General features: G+C 48.5%; 1 protein-coding gene across 6 annotated transcripts in view; it reads left to right on the top strand.

The window, feature by feature from the left end:
• Positions 1 to 27,213, top strand: part of ZNF831 (zinc finger protein 831) — a 92,600-nt gene that overhangs the window by 59,552 nt on the left and 5,835 nt on the right. For 2 of the 6 annotated variants that reach the window (XM_047069503.1, XM_047069502.1), the window contains exon 5: positions 15,849 to 15,911. The exons of 1 other annotated variant lie outside the window; for it this stretch is intronic. In XM_047069503.1, the coding sequence (XP_046925459.1) occupies positions 15,849 to 15,911 (63 nt within the window). Of the gene's footprint in view, positions 1 to 15,548; positions 15,798 to 15,848; positions 15,912 to 17,685; positions 17,851 to 27,213 lie in introns of those variants that run through there. 3 more of the 6 variants (XR_006960326.1, XR_006960327.1, XM_047069506.1) reach the window with 3 other exon arrangements.

The raw sequence follows: 27,213 nt of genomic DNA, 5'->3' as shown, positions 1-27,213 counted from the left end.
CTACAGACGTCCGAATCATACCATCTCACTCATGGTTTAACGCAGCGCGACGTATGTTTGTGAGCAGTGGAGCCCCCGTGTGCCCCTGGAGAGGGGAGAGGCAGGCGATGCCGTGTGCCCTCTTCTTGAGGAGCTTAGGGTCTGGTGAACGGAGACACCTTTGTGGCATAGATTAGAGTCACGCAGCCTCGGGTTCACATGCGATTACAGGGGCCTGCTCTGTGCCAGGCAGTGTGTGGGAGCAGGAAGAGAGGCAGATAGCATGACGCGGCCCTTGTCCTTAGGGAGAGCCCAGTCTGGCAGAGGGAGCCGGCACAGACTGGTAAACAAGTCATTACAAATGCAATGCGGTAAGCTCGCTGATATGATTAAGCTTCCAAATGAGGGACTCTGACAAGGCCGGCTGGAGCGAGAAGGGAGAGGAGGCTAGCATAAACAGGAACATGACGAGGAGGGGCCGCGATGCTTCCGACGCCCATCCCGAGGGCCCCTCGGCCCGGGCCCCCACTGCAGAGGGGAGGGACGGCAGACCTTTTTTCCCCTCCTTGCATCATAAAGAAATTTTGCCACATACACTAAACTGCTGGAAATGGGGGCGCACAGCACTTAACTACTATTTACTTATTTATCTAAAATGCTAAGTGTTTCCCTTGGCAGTCACTAATAGATTCCTGTAGAAACGGAGCGACACGTTCTGAATTCTGATTTCTGCGCCAACAGAAGGTGGGAAGGCAAAAATGGCTAGTGCGCTCCTGGCTGGTTCCGTTGGGGAGGTGGGAGGGCAGGATGACAGAGTCGTTTAAAGAGAAGTTGAAATATGGGTATTTGCAAGGTAAACGTGTGTTTATACTAAGGGTTTAAGAGAGAGAGAGAGAGATTGACATACCTTCAGTCCCAAACCTGAAATGGAGACTGTTCTCCTTTTGAAGGACCTCCTGAAAACCGTTCTTAACTTTGAGTTGGAAGAGCCCCCAAAAGGAATCTGAATCTTGTTCTAGAATTTTCTACGTGTAATGCTGAAGCCAGTAGCCAAATGGAATCAGAGGCTGAGGCAGAATGAGAAGTGATGATCTCTGGTGTTGGTGTCCAGCAGACCTCCAGAGGGGGTGCACAATCAGCAAGGATTTGGGGCTCACCCTGGTGGGTCGTCCCCTCCCCACCTCCACACCTGGTCTTCAGGAGACAGGTTTTGGTTTTGGAGACAGACAGGTGAGCCTGGGGGATTCATTCTAACCAGGGTGTTAGTGGCAAGTTGAGGCAGAATGGTGGCACGAACGGTGAGCCTAGAGGAGAAGTAATCACGAGTGACATGTAGACTAACATTAGAACGTATCAGATCATAATGAGGAAGTAATTCTGTTCTTCATTCCCCTTTAAGGCTCTTGATTACATATGGAGAAAGTCTGGTTTTGATGCTACTCTGCCTTTAACACCTGCCTGACCACTCTTTCCTAATCTCCCTTTTAGGCAGAGAGAGGTTAGGTTTGAAATCTAGCTAGAATTTGAGAGCACAGTTCTGTTTTCATTGGACCCATGTGTACAGGTACCCTCTTACATTAGACATCTCGTCTTGCCCAGCCACCTTGTAATAGACCTTAGAAAGCCCGTAATCCCAGTACTGCCCCCTTCTTAGCCTTTTTTTAGCCCAAGACTGGTACTGGGGAAGAAATTTTGGTTTTAGATTGGGAAGAATTTGTTTGAGTCCTGACTTTCCCTCTTACTACCTTCTTGGGCAAGGGTCATCCCTTGTCTTTGTTTCACATCCTCATCTGTAAAGTGGGGGTGTAGATGGGTCTCAGAGGTGTTCACCTATACTGATTCATTTCACCTGGCCCTTGAGATCCCCCTCGAGCCAGTCTAGGAATCTTCGCATTGGGCAGTTGAGAGGCTCAAGCTACCTGAGATGATGAGTAGAAAGTGCTTTGTCAACCATAAAGGACTTTGTGGGGGTGGTGGCTATCACGACTGACAGTGGGGGCCTCTGTGGGGGGCTGACTTTTCACCCCAGGTCTGGAGAAGACATCTATGAGTCACAGAAATGAGTCCATGAATGGTGAATTTCACTGGCCTTTGGGGAGATCGTGGGGGCAATTTAATTTGTGCCGTGTGGCTGCATAGGTGACCCCCCCACCTCCCGGTGAGACCCTTGAAGGTGGAGAAGATAAAAGGATGGGGATAATCCTCGATGCCCCAGCCCCACCCCGTCTCAGGCCTCCCTGGCAGCCCCAGGTTCTGCTTAGGGATCTGGCCTTCACCCCAGCGTTGGATGCTGGCAGGGAGCATAGGAAATCTGTTCCAACAACGAGCACTGCTTTCTGCTTGAGCCTTTGGAGAGTTTCCTCCAAGTGTTTCTCCCCATCTGAGTTTCAGTGCGGCCCTGTGGGGTCGGCAGGGGGACGTGGTGGCTGTTCTCCATCCCGATTAGGAGTCCTGCCCAAGTGCACACGTTGAGAAAAAGACACACAAATTCAATTCCAAGGTTTTTCCTTTGCTAAAACTCTTAACATTTTGGCTTGTTTATTTCCTTAACTTCCAGAGACATGAAAAAGTAATTTTTGTGCCCCCTCCACATAGACATTAGTGATCATTTTCAGTCATTTCCAGCTCTCCCTTTTTTGCTACGAGGCACCTGGCGTGCCGGGAATGGACAAAAGCCATTTTTCTAAGTACCAGCGTTTGAAATTATTAAGTGTTCATTAAGCACCCCCGGGTGCACAGCACTCTCGGAGATGTTTGTTTCTCAATTTTCTATAATTTCCTTATTTTTTTTTCCCCTAGCTAAAGGCAGATTGAAAAATGAACTCAGTGCATTTGAGTCTCTGAATCATAGTTAATGTGCGACGCCCCCTCCCTTAACTGCGCTGTTTCCCTTCTGCCTCCTCTTGTCTCCTTTGATTTCTCATGAATCCGATAAAGTTCTTATTCTTTTTAACCCCTACTCAGGGACTGGAACTTTTGCTTTACTCCTGACTACCTGCCGGGAAGAAATGGGTGCAAAAGCCCCGGCCAGCCCTTACCCCAGGCTGCGGGTGAGAGCAGTGGAAAGATCAGGAAGGTGGCATGAATAGCCTCGGATGGGCAGTCTGGGCAGGGAGGGGCTGTCGGCAGTATGAGCCACGGTGCAGGATGAGCTCAGCTAATTTCCTGCCTCTCCCCCCCCCCCCCGCCCCCCTCACTGATTGGCATTAGAGGGCAGGGGGCACCATGTCTCTGCGTGGACCCTTCTAGAGGGAGCAAGAAAGCCCAAAGCCCCCCCTCCCCCCCCCCCACATCCGCCCTCTCGGGCTCTGTGATTCGGGTTCTTACATGAGCAGAGAGAAAAGGCTCTGTTTTTTTTCTTTTCCCTTCTTTTTTTTTTTTTTCTTTTGACAACAGCCTCACATAACCTCAAAAGTTACCCATGAATTTACCAAAACTTTTTATGAAACTATTTTAACCTCTGGTGGGGGTGAAAAACAAGCTCTGCGAATTTATTACCCGGAAAAAGCGAAGCACGACTTTTTATTTGATGTGAAATCGTCTTCCAAACTTCAAGGGAGCCCCCTAGCGCTGGTCTGCGAGGAGCAGGCAGGCACCGCCAGCAGCTGGGCTCCGTCCCCTTCTGCCTGGGCGCCTGATGGCGGGTCTGGACGTGGGTCTGGACGTGGACCCGACCTCACCTCGCCTGGGGGCCTGGGCACGCGGGGGGCTGCTCTGATTACCGGGGGGGGGGCCCTGGGCACAAGTTTGTCTTATGCTCTGGTGGCTGAAATGTGCAAGGCTGCAGCCAAGAGAAGGGACAGCAGGGTTTAGAGACAGAAGCCCTGCTGCTTCCGGAAACAGGCTGGACCCCTGCCATTGTCAGAGCAGGAAGACCCCTAGTTGTGTTTCTCGCGCATAAGTGCTGTGCATGTGTGCAGACGATTGCGCACATGAGAAATGATTGCAGAGGAGAGGAGGTGGAAGCCGCGGCTGAGAACAGGAGGGACAGAGAGGGGAGGAGAGGAGGAGGAGGAACATGCGAAGATGGGGGTAAGAGATGGGAAGGACCACGCGGGGCCCTCAAGGACCTTTTCCGGGCTCAAGCACCGTCCTGAGGCATGTGATGGAGAACCCAGGCTTCTGCCGGGTCAAGCTCCCTGTCTCCATACTGAGCAGGACCTCCGGGTCGCTGTCTGCCAATGAGGAGACATTTCTCTCCTCCCCAACTAAGAAGCACACCAGACTCTCGTTCAGAATTGGCCACGTTTTTAAAAAGCACGTGTAAAAATGTTAAAAGCAAACATCTAGAAGAGAGGCTGCAGCAGCCTGGCTGGCAGGGGCCACAGGGTCACAGCCATCCGGAGGGTAGCCTGGGGGCGGGGGGCGGGGGGTGGGACTCGCCCTGGCTCACGATTGGTGGCCACCACCGGGAGCTGTGTGGTCTCAGGGACGGGTCTCAGCAACTCCACGCCTCAGTTTCCCCATCCGGAACATGAAGCTCATAATAGCAGTTGCTGTTTGCCAGCTGTTGGGTTATCATTTGTATCATGTATTCGAATTTAAAATTTAGTACTTATAATATGTAACTTAATCCCCCATAATTTAAAATGGAGCTTAGCGTCATGTTGTATGGTGAGCATGCCAGCTCCTTATTATTAATCTGTAGAGAAGACAGAGACACAGAATTTCCCATTAAATTAAATCTCCCAATTTTTACCTGATGGTAGTGAATTCACATTCAAACCCATGCACACACACACTGGTCTGGACCCCAAACGTAGTCCTGTAGTTTGAGACCTTTGCCGTACAGGCTGCTAGGAGGAGGAGGGAGAAGAAGGAGGAAGAGCGGGTGCTGGCCGCCATCTACTGCCCCCACATCCAGGGCGGTTGAGCCAGATGCTGAAGCCCCTGTGGTCACGCTTCCGTTGGGGTGAGTGGATCCTGGAGACGTGGCCCCCCATCCCCCTGTGAGTACAAGAACATGAGATCTCCGGAAGCCACAGTGGACATGTGATGGCATGACCTCCTGTCCTTGTCCCTGGAGACCCTGTGCTCCCCTCCCGACAGGTGCGTGCTTTTCACCAGCCCAGACACCTTTCAGCCTCGGTGCTCCGAGGCTCACCTTGGCTTCTGTCTGTGGTTTGTTGCCATCCGCTCCCAGGCTGGCTTCTCCCGTATTCTGGGTGCGGGGGGCAGAGCGGCGCCCCCCTGCACCAGGAGAGCGGGAGCCGGGGGCCGCGCTTCTGCCCGTAGCCCCCTCTGGGTTTCCTTTGTCCCTTCCTGAGACCGTGCCCTTCTGCCCTGATGGTGTGGCCAGTTGCCCTCCGCTCTTGCTGCCCTGTGGCTGTGATCGGTCCGACTGTGCTCTGTGCCTGTTCCAGCCCTGGCAGACGTAGTTCCCTTCACCCAGGCGTCCGTGCCATCCTGGCTGTTTACTGAGCACCTACAGCGTCTGCATCCGACATGGTTTCCCCAAGGGCAGATCGACACGCTTCACTGCGTTCCCCCTGTCTCCTAAGTGGGGAGAGTGTTGAGACTTCCAGGCTTTTCCCAGTTTAATAGAGAAAACAACAACAGAAACCGCATGCTACGGCGATTCCAAAAAGCGTTGGTGGTGACTCCTGAGAACCGAAGACCCCTAGTCCCATTTATCTCCGTTCAACTGGATTAAATATACTATGTTACTGATTTCTACAAATCCGCACGTTAGTGGTTCAGAAGAAATTGGTTTTGTATGTTTTTGTGTGAAAACAATGATTGCCCTTTTGAAACTGCTTCCTGCGTCTGCTGCAGGGTCCCCGCCCCGCTTTTCCCCTCTGCGGACCCACTCCCGTTCCCGGGGGGGGGGGGGGAGGAGCGCACTTCATTCCCATTTATTAATCTCCATCCGCTTTGCCTTTTACATTCTGCATGGTCTTTAATTTCCACTAATTTGGATTCATTTAAGTAATGTTTCATTCTAGATCAGTGCATAAATACCGTTTTTTTCTTTGTCTAATTAATAAATGGGGAACATTTTTAGTGAGTTTTAAGCCATTCTGCATTCAAGCTGAGAAAACCTGCTTAGCTCCCTCCGTTTGTTCTGGAAGTCTCCTTGAGGAGGAGGAGGAGGCTCGTTCTGATTTTGTGTTTACCGATCCCCACCTTTCCTTAGATGGTCCTCAGATGGCTTAGCAGCGCTTGCTTTGGTCCTGACACGTTGAGGATCTCGATGCTTCTGAGGACACAGGACATATTTCTTCTTCATATTTCTTCCGGTGTTGCCACTCAATAAATTTGAGGAGTCACGAAGCAGTCATCTGTGTAGTTAGATAAGGAAGAAAATGATGATTTCTCTATTATTTTGCTTAGAAGAATGGGAAACTAGATTAATCAATGTCTGTTGGAAATGTCTCTTTATGAAAAAGACTGGCTCCTTTCATCAAAGCCATGATTGCGTCTCTTGTGCAAACACATTAGATGGTTTTCCAGGGGTGGGAGCAGACAATCAAGGTTTGAATTTTAAATCTGTCGTTAGGTAACGTTAAGGAAATCTGTAATCCCACCTTCAGTATGGTTAAGGGGGAGTTCAGGGTGGGCAGGTATTCCTGGCCCCCACCCCTCTCTTTCTCTGGGGCACGAGGAAGGTGCGGAGGTCTGCACGAGTCAGGAGAATGTTTTGGCGTGGCTCACAGTTCCTGGGGTCATGTGCCTAGTCCTGAACCTTCTGTTCGGTCAGATGGGTAGAATGTGCCCATACCTGGGGAGGGGACAGGTGATCGTAAGCCAGCCCACTTCTGCCGAGAAGCGATGTTCCCCGATGGAGAATCCAGGTGGGTGAACTGGCCCTGAATGACAGACGTCAGTCACGGCTTCTCTTGCTCCCGGGTGCGGGAACTCAGAACCTGGCGGTCAGGTTTGTTCTCCCTGCGGGCTGCTGCAGGTTTACCGTGTCGTAGCTGAGGCGGGCGCTGTTGGTGCCCTGCCCAGATCCCCTTTCCGGCCAGGCACCTGTGCACCGCACCCCCGTGCTAGCTGTCGTGGGTTTCAGCTGCTTCCGGCCCTCACCCGTGCCCTTCTCCAAAGGATCGCCCTTGGCTGATGCGACCCCCTCACCATCAACATAACATGCGACACTGACTGATGCAGGGTAGGACCCCCCCCCCCCAGTCCTTCACCCCTGGCCGGGGCATACTGTGCAAAGCAGCACTCACTGCAGAGCCTCACGTGGGGTCAGGCAAGGGCTGGACTTCTCCAGAAATCCCACTGCTGTCTGACTCCTTCCCACTTCTCCAACTCCATGAATCACTTCCACGAGAACCCGAGATAACAGTTACCTACAAACCCTGTAATGGAGCTACTCACCCTTTCCTCCCCACTGTAAGGCTACCCCTCTCTTCTCAACACAAAGATCAGAAGGAGTTTGGGGGCCAACCCGAAATACGATAAACAGAGATACGGATGAAGTAGGCAAATGTCTACTGACAATATTCGATTTAAACCTAGTGGCGTCCACCCTGTAAAATCGCCCGTCACATCAGCTATTAATTTAGCAATCTTGTGCTTCCGGCTTCCACTTCCCGAGGCCGTTCTAGCCAGACTTGCAGCGTGCTCCTCTGTATGGCCTTTGTCACCACGAGAGCCACCTGCCCGAGTCATCCAAGTTTTCAGAGCACAGTGCCTTCACTTCCATCTCGGCTCTTGGAGACTTAGTGTTTCTAGAGTCTGAGTGCAGTGCTGTCATAGCAGCTTGCCCACGGCTGTTTTCAGACTGTCACCTCCATTCCTCTTGGTAGATGGCCGTTGGTGATTTGCACCAAAGGGTCGTGGCCTGTTTTGCTTTTTGAGGCAGTCCTCAAGAGACTTGTTTACAATAGTCAGGGCTCATAACTGTGTCCCAAGTGCCCAAGAATGATGACTGAATTAAAGTCCCCCTCCCATCACCTCCAACACTGATTTTATCAGGTGATGTCCGTCAGGGACCCAAACGGCCACGGACTGGGCTCTTTTCAGGCCAGCGTACCTTCCTAAACGGTATTTTGTAGTTCAGAATGGAGTAATTGGGAGAGTTCCTCTTAAAATGGGACTCTTGGTAAGGGTTTGATCATGAGGCAGCTCCAGCTTCTCTGAAGGATGAATTTGGGGGAGCCCCTCTTACACTCAGGTGACTTCTTTGGTCCTTAGATAACACACCCTCTGAGTGTTCAGCCAAGGAGCTCAAGTGCGAGCAACCGGCCTCGCTTGATTCAGAGGTGACATCTGGAAAGTACAGTGAAACGTAGGAGGGTACGGACAAGGAATGCTTTCTGCACTTCACAACAAGCAGAAGGGGACCCCACATCTAAGCGATGACTCAGTCGGAGGAGGGTGTTTGGGGCAGTGACGTTTTCCTGTGCGTTATTGGAAACAGTCATTTGTTTCAGCCTTCCTTAGTGTGAACAACTTTACTCTCAAACTCTGGTTCTATTAAGTGCTCAGTGACATTATAATTTGCTTGTAAAGTCGCATATTATCTATTAAGAATCCTAGGAATCGGCTTATATAGTTGGCACACTTCCTATGGACTAGTCATTATTCTGAGCCATTTTATCATCTCCTTTAAACTGTTTTTAAATTATATTAAAAAAATTTTTTAATGTTTATTACTTATTTTTGAGACAGAGAGATACAGAGCATGAGCCAGAGAGGGACAGAGAGAGTCCCAGGTCATAAGCCACCGTGCTTCTCACTCCAGACCTCACTAGTTATCATTGGAAGCCCCAACGTATAGTATGTTTACCTCTGTGATTTACAATCAAATATTCAGAAATTATTTAAATTATCAAAAAGTAGACACATCAGTCAGGAAGATACATATCTTAATGGCCATACAGAGGAGCACGCTGCAAGTCTGGCTAGAACGGCCTCGGGAAGTGGAAGCCGGAAGCACAAGATTGCTAAATTAATAGCTGATGTGACGGGCGATTTTACAGGGTGGACGCCACTAGGTTTAAATCGAATATTGTCAGTAGACATTTGCCTACTTCATCCGTATCTCTGTTTATCGTATTTCGGGTTGGCCCCCAAACTCCTTCTGATCTTTGTGTTGAGAAGAGAGGGGTAGCCTTACAGTGGGGAGGAAGGAGTGAGTAGCTCCATTACAGGGTTTGTAGGTAACTGTTATCTCGGGTTCTCGTGGAAACGATTCATAGAGTTGGAGAAGATATGTATACATATATATATGTATATATATACACACACACACACACACACATGCATATGTGTGTGTGTGTGTGTGTGTATATATATGAAATAGCAAAGGTAATAACCGTACATCTATCTTCTATATAGTAGTAACTAACTTATATCAAATATATGTTTACTTATGATTTAAGTTAGCTACTGCTGAGTACAGAGCAAACTCACTGGTTCATAACGGTAAGCATTTATCATTGTCTGTGAGTCTCTGGGCTCGCCGGGCATTCTGTTGACTGGAGCCTGGCATGTCTGACCTTTGCTGGGTTTGCTCACACGTCTGCGGGGTCACAGGGGGGAACCGCTGGGAAATTGGAGGGGAGCTGGCTGGTCTAGGCTGGCCTCACGCACACGCGTGGAGTGGAGGTTGCTTGGGTATCAGCATGGGGAATGAGGGTGAAGTGAAGACTGGGTCTCCCAACCTGCCATGATTTCAGAGAGAGAGAGAGAGAGAGAGAACGAACGCAGATTCACACCGACCTCTGGGGACCTAGGTTTGGAACTGGCACATCACTTCTGTGGCTTTCTAGTGGCCAAGGAGAATCACAGGACCAGCCTCGATTCAAGGGTGAGGAAATTGACCCCACATCCCATGAGAGACCTTGAAAAGCACATGGCAGAGGGTGTGGATACAGGAAACGGTGAAGCATTGGGGCTGTTTATTTGTTTGTTTTGTGGCACATGTAGCGATTTGGAACACATTTGTCAGGAGCTCTTAACAAAAAAGTGGGTCCTCTTTTCCTATAACAAGTAGGCTAAGGATAAGTGGTCTGGGCTAGTACAGCTGACCAGGGAGCCCAGCAGTGACCCCACAGTGACCCAGGGCCCCTCTGTTTTTCTGCCCTCCTGTCCCCACCCTGGGCCTTTATTCTGTGGGTAGCCTGACCTCAAGATTGCACCAAAGGCAGGAAAAAGGGCCTGAGGTGTGCCTTTGAAAGCTTTCTCGGGGGCAGTCAGCGGCCCCTACTCATGTCGTGTTGTCTGGGTCGCAAGGACTCCCCTGGCTGCGGGGAGTCCAGGAAAAGAGCATTCTAGAGGTGCACTAAGCGTCTCTGGGGTTCCGTTGATAGGAAGGAATGGAGAATAGTAGCGGATAGACAACGTGCGGTGCCTGCCCCCTAAGCGACACCAGCATTTCGTCCGAGGCAGTGATATAGAGCTGATCTTAAAAGATAATCTGTTTTTTTTTTTATTTTTTATTTTTTTAATTTTTTTTTTTCAACGTTTATTTATTTTTGGGACAGAGAGAGACAGAGCATGAACGGGGGAGGGGCAGAGAGAGAGGCAGACACAGAATCGGAAACAGACTCCAGGCTCCGAGCCATCAGCCCAGAGCCCGACGCGGGGCTCGAACTCACGGACCGCGAGATCGTGACCTGGCTGAAGTCGGACGCTTAACCGACTGCGCCACCCAGGCGCCCCGATAATCTGGTTTTTAAAAAGAGTCTCGTTCAAGTGAGAAAGGGAGTTAATGAGAAGTTTTCATGTAATTAATAGATTGGGAGTCTGCAAACTTTATAAAAGGCCAGATAAAATTTTTTTGTAATTTTTTACTTTTTTTATTTTTTGAATTTTGCTAGCCATACAGGCCCTGTTGCGACTACACAACTCTGACATTATGGGGCAGAAACAGCCATATATATATATATATATATACGTATATATATATACATATATATACGTATATATATATGGTAAATACATGGGCATGGCTGTGTTCCGATAAAACTTTATTTATAAAAATAGGTGGAGGGCCGGACTGGCCTGCAGGCTGTAGCTTGCTGATTCCTGGTCCACATAATTTTCAAATACGGCAAAATGATAAAGGCTTAATACTTTAGCAGTCAGCAGACATGGCGTTTGTACTGAGCAAGGTCGTGTGTGGATAATCAGAGTTTTAAGAAACAGGCTGATCCATAAAAAAAATTAAAAAAAAAAAAAAAAAAGAAACAGGCTGAAGTTGAGGCTCTCGCAGTATAGTAGTTTTCATTACCATGGTGTCGGGCACAGTAAGACTTTGGCTTCTCTCATGAATGCTGAAAGTAGCCATGACTTTCAAAGAGACATAGTTTATTTCTCTTACAGACAACTGTCGGGGTAGGTACCCTGGTCTGGTATGATGGCTCCGGAGTGTGGTGGGGACCAGGTTCCTTCTGTCCTGTTGCTCTGCTCTCCTTGCCATCAGTTTTCCTGTTGCTGCGGTACAGGATGGCTGCTCTAACTCCTGCCATTAGGTCTGCATTCCAGCCAAGAGAAAAGGGGAGAGAGGAAGGAGAGAGTATCCAGCCTCCCTTTAAGAGCATGTTTTACAAATTCCGTAGATCATGTATTCTCACATCTTTTTGGCCAGAACTTAATTACCTGGTCCTACTTGTCTGCAAGAAAAACTGAAAAATGGAGTTTTTAGGCAGAGCGGTAACACGCCTCAGCTAGAAAGTGGGTTCTCACTCCCGAGAAAAAGGAACAGAAATAAGGAGGCGACGCACATGCTCCGCCACATGAGCTCGAGATGCAGACAGGCTGGAAGTCCAGAAATCTCTTCCTTAGAAGGAAACATTTCAGTTAGCATTCGTGCAGTAATGCCTTTTTCCAGATACTGTTCACATGGTTCGATTTCTCTCTGGGCCCTGACCATGTGCCTCTCTAGGCAGCAGTAAAATCGTGTTTGTGATTGTATTCTCTGTCGCAAAAACGAGTCAAATTAGAAAAAAAAAATACAGCTAGAACTTTGAAATCCTCATCGGAGAAGAGCACATTTTTGTCTGTTTATCTGCACAAGGCAGGTGATCCCGCTTCAAGGGTCTTGTTACTAAACAGCTGCATTCACTCCCTCTCTCTCTGACCCTCCCCTGTTCGTGCTCTGTCTCTCTCTGTCTCAAAAATAAATAAACATTAAAAAAAATTAAAAAAAAAGAGGGGCGCCTGGGTGGCCCAGTTGGTTGAGCGTCCAACTTTGGCCCAGGTCATGATCTCGCGGTCCGTGGGTTTGAGCCCCACATCGGGCTCTGTGCTGACAGCTCGGAGCCCAGAGCCTGTTCCAGATTCTGTGTCTCCCTCTCTCTCTGACCCTCCCCTGTTCGTGCTCTGTCTCTCTCTGTCTCAAAAATAAATAAACATTAAAAAAATTTTTTTTTAAATAAACAGCTACATTCGTGTTGATAAGCTTGGGCATGTGTCTTTCTTTCCTGAGCCCTTCTACTTTCAGACGCTTCTGTTTTGAACCTCTTTTGTGTGCCCCCCCCCCCGATGGTAAAACCAGGCACACATTTTCTTCCTTTGTCCCCGAGATTCGAGGCACCGCAACCGATGGTGGCTGGCTTCACCTTTGTCATTTCCATTCGGTCCTCGCTGCTTCCCGCCATCGCCCGCCGAAGAAATCTCAAATTATATGGTGAGCTTCCGCAGTAGCTAAGAGTGGTAAAAACACCACTCTTATTTATTTACATGGAGTGTCCCATTGTGCGTACGTATTCTCTTGTTCCTTCCCAGGGCTTCCACCGATGGCCCAGGGACAGCTCATGGCTGTACCCATATGCCCCCTAAAAAGAGCATAGATATCTGTGTAACTGGGAGGGGAGAAACGCTGTGGGACACGCAGATGTGCACTGGCTTGTAACCCGGGACACTGTGCATCCCTGCAGGGTGAGGCTCCTTGCGGAAACATGGCCGAAAACGTGGGTGCCTTTCATCTCCTTCCTCAGACTCTCTTCAGGCACAGGGCCCGTTACCTTCGAAATTCAGAGTTCGCCGTTAAAGAGAACTACCCCTTTAAAGAAAAACCCTTGATGAATGCAAATTGACACTAAATGGAGTTTAAGAAAATGATCAGGGTTTTTAAATATGATTATAATCAGTGAGAATAGCAGAGCAGAGTCAAATCATTATTGATCTCACTCGTGGGGGTGGGAGGGAAGAATGGCACATTAATCAGAAGAGATTCTCTGGAAAGCCTGTCCAACTGTGAGTTCTCCCTGGGGTCCGCCCCCGCTGCAGGGCCCCCCCTCCCGGCCCCCCGGGATGTTGGACACTTGGTTAACCCTTGATGAGCCTCCCCGGGATCTGCAGTCTCATCAAAGGGGAAAGGCTCTGTAAAGATTGTTATTTGTGATCTTGAGGGGTGAAGTGGAAAAGCAGCACATGGTTGGGGTTTGGAGTCAGACTGGTCTTCACTCAGTGAGTTCATTCAACAGATCGTTTCTTGAGCACCTATTATGCGCCGCTCACAGTGTTTTAGGTGCCAGAAAAAGCTACAGTCAGGACAGAGCAGGGCCTGTCCCTCACGGAGCTGACTGTACTGGAATGGGGATGGGTCCAGGCCAGAGCAGCGAGCCGGTCGACACCCAGACGTCACAGCGGTGGAGGTAGGGGCAGCGCTGAGGGCAGTAGGAGCCCCACACGTTTGCAGCCTGAGCGTGGCGCTCGTGTTAGCAGCTCGCTGAAGCCTCTCCACCACCCTCGCAGGACGGGCTAGGATCGTCCCGTTGCACAGGCGAGGACACTGGGGCACAGAGAGGCACAGGACCTCTGCATGGAGGCGAGAGCGGACGGCTGTCCTCACAGCTATGCCATGCGGGGCTCACTGGCGGTCGCCTTCCCCCCCCCCCCCCCCCCCGGGCATAGGCCGTGCCTGTCCATCTCTGTGAGCTGCCGTCGTGGCCGGGGGTCTCCTCCCAGCGTTTGCCTTCGAGCCCGTCGGGTGCTGTGGGGGGAATGTGCATAGCAGGGACATGGATCTGACCGTGGGCTCTCGTGTTTCTTCCTGAGAGTAGGGCTCATCCGGGGGTCTGGACCCATGTGTGACCCCCGCCGTGGTCCAGGCTCTGCCGTGAGGCTTGAAGGTCTCCATCATTTTGAACAAGAGCCCACGTTTTCATTTGCATGAGGTCTGCCAATGAGGCAGTTTGTCTGGATGACACAGTACCCCGAATTCCGTCGAGGAAAGTGGTTGGAGGGGAGAACGGGGGGCAAGGCCTAGGTTTGCTTCAGGGCCCATCTGGGAGGAAAGAGGCCCCACGGTCACCTCTCAGAAGAGCTGCATTGTGTCATACGGGTCCTGGAGAGTAAGGGAGAAGGCGTAGGCTTCTAGAAGGTTCTAAGATTTTGTCTAGGTCTTGAGACATCTAGAGCAACGGAAGGGGGAGACCACCCCCTTCCACAAAAGGCTTCCACAGAGCCACAAAGCTCTGCCCCCAGGAGACATGTGTGCACAGTCCTTCGAATAGCACCTGGCCCATTGGCCTTCTCCCCCAGTAAACCTTTTATTTTAGAATAGTTTTGGATTTACAGAAAAGTGGTTAAGATAGCTCAGAGAGGTCCGTATAGCCCACACCCAGTTTCCCCTGTTTTTAATTTTTTATATTAATATGGCATATTTGTTACACATAACCATACATTAACTATGGGTAAAGAATTAATAACTGAATTTTACAGTTTATTCAGATTTCCCTATTTCTTCCCCCTCATGTTCTTGTTCAGGCCCAGAATCCCCCCCCGGGACACCACATGGCATTTATCATCCTGTCTCCTTAGGCTCCCCTTGGCTCTGACGGTCTCCCAGACTCTCCTTGTCTGTGATGACCTTGACAGTTTGGAGGAGAACCGGCCAGGTGTATTAACAGTAGGATGTCCCTGTATTGGGATTTATCGGATGTTTCCCCCATGATTAGTTTGGGGTAATGGTTTGGGGAGCAAGACTCCAGAGGTGAAGTGCCCTCCTTGACCTATCATACCAAGAACGCAGGCTCTCAGCCTGACTTACCTCGGTTGATGTTGACCTTGACCCTCTCTGGCTTGAGGTCTGGCAGGCTCTCCATGGCAAGGTCACCCGTATGCCCACCCTCTGACTTCTTCCCTGCAGGAACTTGGCTTCCGTCTCCCACAAGCGTCCAGCCTCTGCTCCCCCGCTCTTGCATGGCTTCCCTTCAGTTACAGACTCTGCCCTCTGCCCTCCAAGGGTGTCCCCGTTCAGCTGATTCTGTCTCCCGTGATGCATGGTGTAATCAGGATTTCTGGAACAAAGAGAACCCAGAGCTGCTGTGTGGGACCAAGTTCATGTAGTCTTTACCTGAACCCAAACATTATTGGAGAAGTAAATTACTTTTATTTTCCTTGAAAATATGTGGTGTGAACTGCATAGAATCCTCACTGAGAAAATGTATGCAAGGCCTGTAATCAGAGGAGAGATACCAACTAGAAAAAAACGGAGAACCATAGGGTACGTTTCTGCACTGAAACCCGCTTTAACTTTCATCATTTACCCTGTGCTGTTACGTCGACTCCCATCTCTGCTCCCTGAATTTACGAGCAGGTGGGCAGAGCCTTCTGTGCCTCAGTGACCTTCACGATCGTGGAGCACACATCTGATTCTCTTCCAGGGAGCACAAGGCAGGCAAGGAAGGCGACGTTCAGTGAGAAGAATGGATAGCCTTGGGGCCTCATATATGGGGGAGAGAGATTTCTGAGGTAAATACACTAATAATTTTCTAGAATAGAATTTTTGAAGGCTGGTTTTGCATAGTGAGGTTAAAAATGTCTTGAACTGACAGGAAGGATACAGGGTACTGATTTTTCGGCCTGGCCATCGGTCAGTCCGGTACTTTCTGTCTCTGTATTGTGGCCTTCTGGGTCCACCTGAAGTCCTCGTAAATTCGTTTCTCCTTCTGGGCCTGTCCCAGGTCCCCTGCAGCCCCGAGACGTTTTCCTGACGTTGCTGTACGTGACCGACGACGAACCCAAAGGTGAGCATTTGGACCAAACATTTCATTTTGTCCTTTTTCTTTCTTTTCTGTCCTCTGGCAGGTGGAGAAGGGAAATGAAAACACAGGCGTCTTCCGGGCTGTTGACTTGTCCCTTCGGGGCGCCCCCTTGAGGGCAGAGTCCCTTCCTCTGGACAGGGGATCGTTTTCTTAGGAGCCCTCTGCCCCCTGGGGGAAAGAGACGTGGTTTCTTTTGGCAGAAACAAAGCCGACCCTTGTCCTTTTCTGAAGCGGGTGCCGTTGGCGAGCCCACCAGTAATGGCTGAGGGTCTGCCCTAGTTTTTTTCCTCCCGGCTTCAGAGGAGAAGAAAAAGGGGCTTATTCTTTGTCTCTCTCTCCCCTCCCTGTGTGTGAAAATCCTTGAGGGAGAAGTGACGAGCATAACAGAACTCTCGTCTAGAAAATGTCCCCGAGCCTGCAATTACTGGAGTGTGGCCGCCTCACGCAGAACTCTAGAATGCGTTTCCACGTAATGCTCCTTTCCGGTGTTATTATCTGCATCGGGCCATTTCCGCTGTGCGCGTCCTTGCCGCTCGCGTTGGTTAGAGGCTAGCTGAGGCTTCTCACCCAGAAAAGAACCTTCCTGATAACAGACTATACCCGAAGGCCTTTTCTAGTGGGTATGGGTTAAGGGACCTTTTGGGGAAAAAAAAAAAATAACCTTGGGTCCTTGTATCCACAGAAGTGGGAGAATTAATGACATCAGAGAGCCTGATAATCTTCCAGAATAGCCTGAAGGTCGTCTCTTCATGGTGGCATTAAAAACGTCTTGAAAACAGGGGATGGCTGGCTGGCTGTCCGCGCCGGCCCCTGCTTTGCCCTTTGCCTGTGGGCTGGGCTCCTGAGTGTTTTGGAGGGCCCGTGAGCCGTGTCTCCATCAAGACCGGTCGGGGCCGTCTGACTGTCAGGGCCTTTGTGAGGGGCCCCGTCACGAGATGTCTTGCTGGATAATAATCGCCCCGTCCAGACCCCGTATCCATCCAGGGCGGTGCCTGGAGCCGGTCAGGGGCCGAGGTCACCTGCCCAACCTGGTACCTTCAGTCAGATGTCCGACTTTTCTGAGCACAGCCGGCCCCCGGCCAGCTCCCCCTTTCCCTACACCCTAAGGCGGGGTGGCCAGAGTGAGCAAATGGAAATACGGGGCACCCAGTTAAAGTTGAATTGCGGATAACGATACCTTCTTTTTCAGCTTGAGTGTGCCCCAAATGTTGTAGAAGACATACTTAACGCTGAAAAATGATTCCTTGCCGACCTGAGATTTAAACTTAAGCGGGCGGCCACATTTTATCTGGCAACTGTCCCTAGGACCCTCAGAGCACCCTTGCTGGCTTAGACCTCCCTGGGGGGCTCCATGTGTTTCAAAATTTACCCTGAACTTTCTTTCAAATCTGGTTGCACTTCTGAATCCCGGTCAGTTTGGGGGTCCTGCTCGTTTCTGCCCGGTTTTCCCTGGGGCCCTCCTTGTGGCCGGGTTGATTTCTGGACTGTGACACCGTCGCTGGATTGTCTCTTCAGAGGGATGGGAGGCTGGTTCCAGTCACCGGGCGTCTGGACCCTCCAGCGTCCCTCCGGGTGTCCCTGCCCCTCTTCCCTCTGGGTCCTTGGCTCAAACGCAAGGGGTTTCCTTCTTCCCAGGGCCTGAGGCCTCCCCGCCCCACACCACAAACGAAGGGCAGACAGGTGGAGGGGCTTTCCGGGGCCTTCGCCCGCTACCTCACCGGTGGTGAAAGGCCACCTTCTTTCCCTTTCTTTTCAGAGCTAACTCACGGAAGGAAAGGGGTTCATTTTCTCTTCTCTTTGAAATTCGTGAGGAAGAGAGCATCAAAGCTGCTGCGTTCTGGCTGAGAAAATGCGCTCGGAGAAGCTGTGATCTGTAATCGAGAAGCTGTAATGGGTGGCGAGCTGCGATCTGACGCACGGGGTACATTTCTGCGCTACAGCCTGTTTTCAGTTTTACTACGCACCTCATGCTGCTTCGCCTCGTCTCGTCCTCTCCCCCTCGTGTTTATTAGAGGCCGGGTGTGGATTCCTCTCCCTGAGAGAACTTTCACAGTAACGAAGTGTACTTCGTTCACGGGCGCTCCCCACGAATACAGCAGTGGAGGATATTCTGCAAGGGAAATGGGCAGCTAGCCGTGTTTTCTCCTGTAGGAGAGGAATATTTGAGGTAAAATGGGCCGATGACCTCTCGAAAGAGAAGTTTTGAAGGTTGCCTTTGCGTAGAGAAGTTGAGCCGTCTTCAGGGTGAGAGTGTGTGGGATCCCATGATTATGAGTATTTCTTCCCGTGGCAGGCTGCCGCGGCGCTCTCTTTCTGCGGACCAGCATCCTTTGGGGCTGAAGCCCGCTTGCCATTTTCTCCTGCTCTCTCCTCCCCTTTTCTCAACTTCTCGTGAGGGGCCCGAGTGAGCCAGTCTCCCAGAACCCGCTCTCGGCGCTTCCCGCCCTCCGTCTTTGATGGATGCTCGTGCAATTTTCTCATTATTTTCCTGTCAGCATCCGCAGAAACAGTGGAAACTACTTTATTTCAGAGCCATTATGTTAGTTTACCCCATGATAATTTGAGCTGTGTTACTCTGTCTCTGATTTGAATTTGGTAATAACATATTTTTAAAGACAAGTCAAGAGGAGTTCCTGAATGATTTTTTAATGACAATGGCTTCGGTGGCGGTTTGCACCCTGCGCCCCCCCCCCCCCACCTTGAGTTTCCTGTCGCGGGACCTTCATTTTCCGTACGTAAGTGAGTTTTCTATTGGGAGAAAATTTCGGAGAGCTGCTCTTAACCAGCCTAGCTGACTTTTCTCCGAGAAAATGAGCGAGTGGACAGCTGTGTGATAAGGGGCGCCGGTGCCCCCACCCCAAGCCTGCCCAAGACCGCCACCAGGGAGCATTCTGGGAGCTGCTCCAAGGCAAGGGTTCCTAAAGATCGTTTGCGTGGCTTAAATTCCGTTCTTGCCCCACACCCCCTCGGCCCCTGTAAGGTCGTTTGTGAGGAATTGTGTGTCTGCCTCAAGCTTCATCTCCCACTCCGCCCTCCACCCCCCCCTCCAGGTGGAATGTCTGGGTGCGATGTTGCTTGCACTCTTTTCCAGACAGGAGTCAAAGGGCACCTTCCATTTTCTGTCAGACCATGGATTTCCTTCCCGATGTTGCTTTGGGACTGCAAAATAGATGCCTCTTTTGGGGGGTGGTGGAGTAGAAGTCTTCAGGAAAGGTGTAAAGATTTTTTTAAATGTCTCAAAGCTTGGACCTTCTAGATGGTTCCAACACGTCAACTGCTACTCTCAGAAAAAAAAAATTGAGAAATTCGATTTCTTGATTCGTTGGGATGAAAAATGACTTCTGAGGCAGTATTCTCTCTTTTGTAGTCTCTTGTCTTTCCTTACTGTCGCCTCGGGGGTCTTACCTGTATTTTTAGGTAAGCTTTTGCCTGCTTGTGTACTGGAGCTTTTGAATTTGCAGACTGATTAGGTTTTCGAGAGGATAAAGGCGCTACTCTGAGTCTGGGAGGTAGTTGCTGAAGTAGAAAGAAAAAACCCTGTACCTCAAGTTCCACATCATAAAAGGCAGGATTTCTAAAGCTGGTATGAGGACAAAAGAGTGATTTCATAGAATTCTGTGAGAATTTGGCCCACGTCTTCCTGTTTTTCCTCCTCCTCTCTTTGTTGCCTGCGTCTGGGCTTCCGCGGCGCAGGGAACAGTCAAGTGCAAGTGTCCGTGGCCTTCAGAAGCAGGACAGGTCCCATTTCATCCTTCGTTCTCCGCTTTGGTCTGAAAGAACTCCTCCCCTTTTATTTCTTTATCATGATCCGTAGAAATCACGCAGAGGCTTTGGCTCAGAGAACACTACTGGAGCCGCATTGCTACAGGATCACGCTTACAGAAGTCCTCTTTCTTCGGAGGTGGAGATCTTGAGAAAAGAGAAGCCACGTTGAAAGTCTTTCAATGGCGGCCTAGTCCACCCGGCCCAGGTTCTTCCATTGTGAAGAAAACCACACCTTCTTGAGTAAATTTTGGTACGAAAGTCTTTCAGGAGTGTTTTGGGGCCACTGTTCTTCTTTCCCGGTCCTCTTACTCTTAAATAGCATGTAAGAAATGCTATTGAATTCCGTCCGTGTGCAAGATTTTACGTTACTGGAGTATCTTAAACAGGCTCCTCCACTAGTGTTGTCTAGAAAAAGTATCTGAGTGGAAGAGGGTTTCCAGCTTTCCAAACAAACACCCACCCTTCCTCAAGAAAGCAGAGAGAACCACACTGACAGGTATTCCCAAGGAAGAAATTACCTAAGCACCACACGAGGTAGAGAGTATCTGACTGTGCGAGGAAAACAGAGAAGTGTTCCCTCCTCCTCTTTTCCTGGGTTTCTGGTCCAGTTGAGTTTTAGTCATCTACAATTTAGGATTGAAGAAAGAGCTAGATTCTCCCTGAACATTTATCTTTTCACCGAGACTGGGCCGAGAACGTTTTCTTTCCTAGGGTGATTGGAAAACCAAAACTGATGAGGCCAACTCCAGTATTTTCTTTCTTGTCTTTGTTTCGAGTTTGACATTAGTCCATTTTTCTGCCTTCTCAGGATTAATGAAGTAGAAAAGGGAAGATTTTTCTTCCCAGCTATTATCATCGAAATGGATCAGTTTCTTCTTTTTAAGGATGCAAATCCTGGGGAAAAATGAGCTCTCAAATACCTCAGTTATATTTCGAGAAATGAACTGTCTTTTATAGACTCATTTAGTAATGAGAAGTGTTGAAAATAATAGTTCGAAGAGTAGATACTCTTGACTTTCAGTCTTGGCGTTATAGATTTCAAATGGTATTTCCAGTGATTGTATTTCCCCCGACTTCACCTCACTGTCCACATTTGCTCTCTGAATTTTAGGGACGGGATTATGGTCTGGGCATAAACTTTCAACTTAAGGATTGATTTTCAACATGACTTTCCACTAAACATCTTCCAGGGAAAGAAACATTCTCTGAGAGGAACATCTTAAATTGATTGCCTTTCATCAAAGAAACAGAAATGAGTACCACTAAGAAAAGTAGTTTCTGCAATAAAATATATGATTACTTGGAAGAGGCAAACTTTTAGAAAATTGCATTAGGAGAGGGAAACGCTTGGGCATGTAGTCAGATTTTCGATAAATGTATCTTTGTGTCCCTCTGCTTTCCTATCCCCCAGCCACATTCTCTCTGAAGAACCAGGCTGAGGCTTCTTGATCACATTGGCTCCTTGGATGGTTTTGTGCGGTGACATTTTAGTGGGTCCTTCGGCTGGTCACTCCTGAGTCTCAAGCCAGAGGAGATGTCCTTGTGGTATGATTCATAACTCCTCTCCTTTCTGGCACTCACCACAATGCCAATCATTGTGTAATTATGTCCTAATTTTCTTCTCTTCAGCTCTGCGTACGTCGCATCAACTAGGTAGAATTGAGCTTCTAAATCATTGACAGTAAACCCGCATTTAATTGCAGGGTGAGGGAGCCCCTCTATTCTCTTTGTCTCCTCTACTTCCTTTCTCACCAGAATCTCTTCTTTTGAATTCTGCACATAACCAAGCTTTTAAGTGACTGAAAGATTTTAACTAGTTTTTTTTTTTTTTTTTTTTTAATCACTGACATAGTTTAGGGAAAATGCCTCCGAGGGTAATGGTTATCAAAGCAGCTGTCTTTCGTTGAAAAAAAAAATGGAAAAGGTAAAGAGAACTTCTCTGACAGGTACTTTGTGAGATAAAAGGTTTACCTAATCATGTTGAAGGGGTAGAATGGCTAAATATTATGTGAGGATGGTGATGTAATTCTCTGAAATGAAGGAGAGTAGATTCCCACCCCCCTTTTAGCCTTTAAACTTTTGTTAGTCTGTCGTGAGTGGAGCGGGAGGGGTGGGGCTCCCGTGGTGTCACTCGTGCCCTGCTCCCTCTGTCACAAATCACCTCAGAGTGTTTTCCTCAGAGAAACAAAATGGCAGCCTGAACTCCAGGGTTCCCTCATCCACGAACTCCCTCTCTGCCTCTCTGACGGGAGCTAATGGCTCTGTACCATTATTTTTCCTGTCAGAATTAATGGGGAGATATTCTTTTCCTAAAGCCATTAGTTAAGTAATACTGCTTACAGAATTGCTTGAAACAGGATAACACCTCCTTCTCCAGGGTGTAAATCTTAAGAAATGAAAAGACAATTGCTTAAACACATCAATTATATTCCCAAGTCTGAACTTCTTTCTCTACAGTTTCATTTAGAGTTAAGAAACTTTGAAAGTAATGGTCCGTAAAGTGAATTTTCTTGACTAAATTTTGGCACTAAATAATTCAAATAACATTAGCAATTTTTTTGTTCTCCACTTAGTTTTCCTTCCTCCCTACAATTTGTCCTCTCTTCATTTTAGAGCATTCTCTTATTGTCTGAGCGTGATTCAAGTTTCAACCTACCCAAAGATTTTAAGCATACTTTCCCACTAAATATGTTGGTTTTTTTTTTTTCTGGAGAAAACGGTAAGTGAAGTGTTCTCAAACTGATTGCCTCTCATCAGAGAAAGAGAAGAGAAATTTGAACCACAGAGAAAAGTGGTTTCTGGAAAAAAAAAAAACAAACTTGAAAAATGATTACTCAGAAGAGGCAAGATTTCAGAAAAAGATTAGGAGAGTACAGAAAGCCTCCAGATTTGGTTAGAGATGGAAAAATGTATTTTTCTCTCCTTTGGCAAGTCTCGTCTGTTCTCTGGCTGAGAAGCAGAACTTTCATTACGTACCAGAGTGCGAGGCTTCAGATCCCCGTCTAAGCGGGGTGTTCTGACCGAACCGACCCGACCCTTAGCTTTGCCTGGACACGCCGGGCACACCCGGGGGCTTTTCCTTATGACTTTCAGCCTGAATTTGGGGGCCAGTGTCATTATTTGTTTCTGATTTTTCTTTCAAATGAATAAAGCCATCCCATGCCTGTTGCAACAAAGAAAGCGACATCCACATATCCGAGGGAGGTTTGACGGTCCCCAGCCTCATGACCCCCGGCGGCAGCCAGAGGCCAGCTGATGTTCCTTGCGCACCCACCTCCACATGCATACAAGCATGAACAGACCGTGTTGGTCTCTGGTTTTGTTTTTTTGTTTTTTTGTTTTGTTTTTTTTTTACACAAATAGAATCATCCCATATGTAGAAATCTGCGACTTCTCTTCATATATGTTGTGTAAAATTCTAGGCCTTTGTCATAGAAAGATAGATAGATGAGCGATAGATCATTTTAATAATGGCATAAAATCCCATGGTTTAGCTGCACCGCAGTTTTTTTCTCTCCGGCCCTTCCCGTGTCCGTGGATGTTCCTGTGTTCCTGTCGATTGCTATGCTATTGTTTTTCTACCCCAGCTCTTTTGCTGCAGGAGACATTCTGGGTCAGTTTCCCAAAACGTGGATCAACGTGTTTCATGATTACATGTTTCACTGCGTAAGACACCACCAGAGTACTTGGCAAAAACATGTTTACTCTTCCATAGTTTTCAATGGCATTTTTTGTTTTTAACAGAAACTTCGCTTCTGTAAGAGTGAGGCCTGGGTAAGGCCTAAAGTCTTAACCGTCACTGTGGGCGGATTATTAAGCCTCATAAACTAACAGGGGGTCACAAACTGACCCCCTCCCTGGCCGAATTCAGGCTACGGGCACATCGTTTAGCACCGTGTTATTGTTTGAAAGCGGATTCATCATCCGTGTTTAAAAACACATGGAATCGACATTTCTGGTTTCTCTTGGAAAATGGACAGATGTGACCGACCGGATCCTTGGTTCTTCATGGTCTCCGTTGGTGGAGCTAAGGGTCAGCTGCGTGCCGGAACCTGGGCGTCCCTCCGTTCCCCACGGTCCCCGGCCCCAGACAACTTGTCTCGTTTATGTTATTTGCCCGGCCCCTATAGCATTTGAGATCGTGACCTTGGTTTAAAGCAGGGTGTCTGTGCCGTGAATCTGCTGACCTGTGGGCCAGGTCCCTCCCTGTGGGGCCATCCTGTGCACTGGCCAGCGTTAAGCAGCCGTGTTGAGAACCACTGCTTTAGACAGGTCCACAAAACCCATTTTCCTGGGGCAGTTTGGACGTAAACTTTTCAGAGTGGTCCTGAGCCATTTTCATTATGTTTCTATATTCCGTTGGCCTAACATCTTACTCTGTGAAGGCACATTGTTGAATTCTGCCCACGACCAAGCTTTAGAGTCCCTGAAATGTTTCATACCAGCCCCGTGCACCGAGTTTGGAAAAAATATCTGAGAGGAGCAAGTGATCAAAACACATTGCTTTCATCTCAGGAACAGAAATGTAGAGACACTGTGATTACAGGTAGTTTCTGAAGTAAAAGCTTTACCTAATTACACACACATAAAAGGTACAATTTCTAACCAGCGTGTGGAGAGGCTGAACAGATCCCGGAATAAAGGTAGCTGTTGCCTGTGTTCAGTCGGGCTCTCGGCAGTAGTTTCCCTCGGTGGGTTCACCATGGGGCCTCGGCAGCTAACCTCTCCCCCTCCCGTCCTCACCCGGGTCCCCCTCCGAACGTGTCAGGAAGACACGGTAGGGCTGGGGAGGAGTCTCTCCAGGGCCCTTCTCCCCATGCCTTCGCTCTCCTTCTCTGACAGGAGCTAATGACTTCTCTACATCTTTTCCCATTAGAATTAACAGAGAAGTATTAATTCTTTCCCGAAAGCTATTAGTTAGGTCTTAGCGCTCCGAAATCGCTGAAACAGAAGAGTGTCTCCTTCAGTCTAAGGCGTAAATCTGGAGAAGAAAAGAGAGGATGCTGCGGGTGTATCTGGCGAATGTCCTAGAGAAGAGACCTGCGTAGATAATTCTCATTTAGCCACAAGAAGATTCTGGAATAATGACACATGAAGTAGATTGGCGAGGGGCGGCCTTGGCATTTGTGACATTTCCAGTGGCGCTTCTTTTCTCCTTATGTGATTTCATAATCCTGCTTTTGCCGGGCATCTTAAAGTCACGCTCTTACCTGGACACCACAGAACTTTTAACTGAAAGCAAGATTTTGCACCTCACTTTGCACTAAACACAGTTTTAGTGTATTTCCCACAATTTCTGCGTGGGAAGGACTGTCGCCCTGATTGCCTTTCATCAAAGAAATAGAAAAGAGATGAAAACCACGAAGAAAAGTGGTTTCTGAAATAAAAGATGTGTTTGTGATTACTTAGAGGCAGACTTCGAACAGATTGCGTTAGGATGGCACAGAGATACCAAGGCTCTACTTGATGAAGATGTTTCTGTGGTTCTCCCTCACGCCACCCCCCTGCCTGTGGAACTGAGGTCTCGGGCTGCCGCCTGCCGCCCACGGGCTCATGATCATTTTCTGATTGGAATCGACATCCTCCAGGCTCTGCCTGAGAGGAAGAAGTCCTGTCTTCCATCATCCTCGGCAAGATCTTTTCTCTTCTCTTTCCCATAGAAACCAAAATTGTAGTAGGATGGACGGAAGCGGGTGAATTTGCTTGCAAAAAAATTTTAGTGCAGTGTGCGGCATGAAATAGAGACTTAGAAGATAGTGGCCGAATAATTACATGAGTGAATGATTGTGGCTTTGTAGAGAGAAAACCAGCCTCAGCAGGTGCATTGGCGGAACAGTCTTGCAGTGTGTGTGGTTCTGGTCTTCTCCGTAGGTCTGGGTGGGGTCAGGGCTCCGTTTTCACCACCTCATGGCTCCTTCCACTTTTCCCTTCGTAGCATTGACTGCATTTTCTTGGTGCGTTTTCTGTGTCATTATGTGCTGGCTGAATTGCTCCCCCATTAGACTGTAATTTCCACGAGGTGTCCGCCTCGTTTGCCGCTGAATTAACTGCCTGTGTTCGGCACAGTTCTTGGCACAGAGTACTGGCTGTACTCAGGACTCCGTAAACATGGGCTCACTGGCTATTTAGGCTTAAAATTATGGGCTCATAAATGGGCTTGACAAATACAGACTCCAGAAAAGTGGGCTCGACAGATATTTGAATAAATGAGCAAGTATCTGCCCATTTGGTGATTGCTTTTAGAGTTCTGCCCAGCTTTTCTCCAGTAACTGCAAATTTTAATTGCTAACGCATTGTGCGTCCTTCAGTGGCAGGTACGCTTCTAGACAGTTCAATCTCAGATCAGGTAATAGTCTAGGAGATCACTTGTGTGTTCTTGATTATGCATCTAGCTTGCTTAGAAGGCCAACATGGTAGGCTCATTTTCAGCCCTTCCTTATGTACAATTCCAGAGCCTGTGGACTCCAAATTAATGGAGTTCTTGGTGTATTGGGGGAACCGAAGGAAATGCATCAAAGTACTTCCATTTTCAGATAATGATATTTAAGTCATATGTCTGTTGGCATTTTTTTAATAAAGCCCAGGAACTGAGACAGTGGGAAGAGGGTTGGCACTAAAGAGGTCTACGCTTCTGTTGTGAGTTTCATCCGGCTGCTTCGCTCCATTTTCTTCCTAATTATTTTACAGTTCCTGGTAGCCTTTTCAAGATGGCTAAATTTAAATTTGCTACAACGTTTTTAAGCAGTCTCTTCCTCTCACCGTGGCTTGGCAATTATTTCTGAGGGAAATTATTAAAAGCACAGCCTTTAATCAAGGGGGAGAACAGAACGGCACACAGAGCTCGGATGAGAGGTGGTTTCTTAAGGAGATCCACGTGATCGTGCAAGAGCGGTCGGGTTTCTGAAGATTGCATTAAGACGGAGGAGTCCATCATTTCGGAAGATGGAGGAAGTGATTCACAGAGTGACGCTGTGCCCTCAACAGGATTACATTCTGTGCTTTAACATTTGGCCAGGGCGCTACTTAGCTTTTTGGAGAGGGCCATGCATTTAAAAGCAAGTTAGCCTCCTTCTTCAATAATCCAAATTAGTTTAACACACTTCAGTGACATTATTTGGGCATTTTTCACAATTATTAAAGATAACTGACTTTTCTCTGTAGACTGTAGGTCAAAAGCAAATGAAATCAATGGATTTTCTTCCTTCGCTTTCTCGGATGAGTCAGAAAGCATTGGTCGAACGCGCACACGGCCTTTCCGCTAAGCTTCAGAACCCACACAACCTGCTGAGAAGACATTTGGCCAATCTGATTATTTTCTCTATACTAATTGGTTTTCCTTCTTCATTGAATTGAATGAATTGCCTCGTTGTTTTGTCACTGTGGGGACACAGCTTAATCCACTTACGGTGGGGCGCTTATGCTTTGGTAAAGTACAGGGCTAGAGAAACGTTGATCATCGTTACTATCCTTCGGCGATTCTTCTTGGGGGAGAATGAAAATCTAGCTTGAATCCATCCAT

Source organism: Lynx rufus, unplaced genomic scaffold (assembly GCF_022079265.1).
Source record: "Lynx rufus isolate CCGP_SWC_20201006 ecotype Redwood Valley unplaced genomic scaffold, mLynRuf1.p SCAF_8, whole genome shotgun sequence".
Taxonomy (NCBI): domain Eukaryota; kingdom Metazoa; phylum Chordata; class Mammalia; order Carnivora; family Felidae; genus Lynx; species Lynx rufus.
Note: the sequence above shows the minus strand (reverse complement) of the source record. Positions and strands in the feature narration are given on the sequence as shown.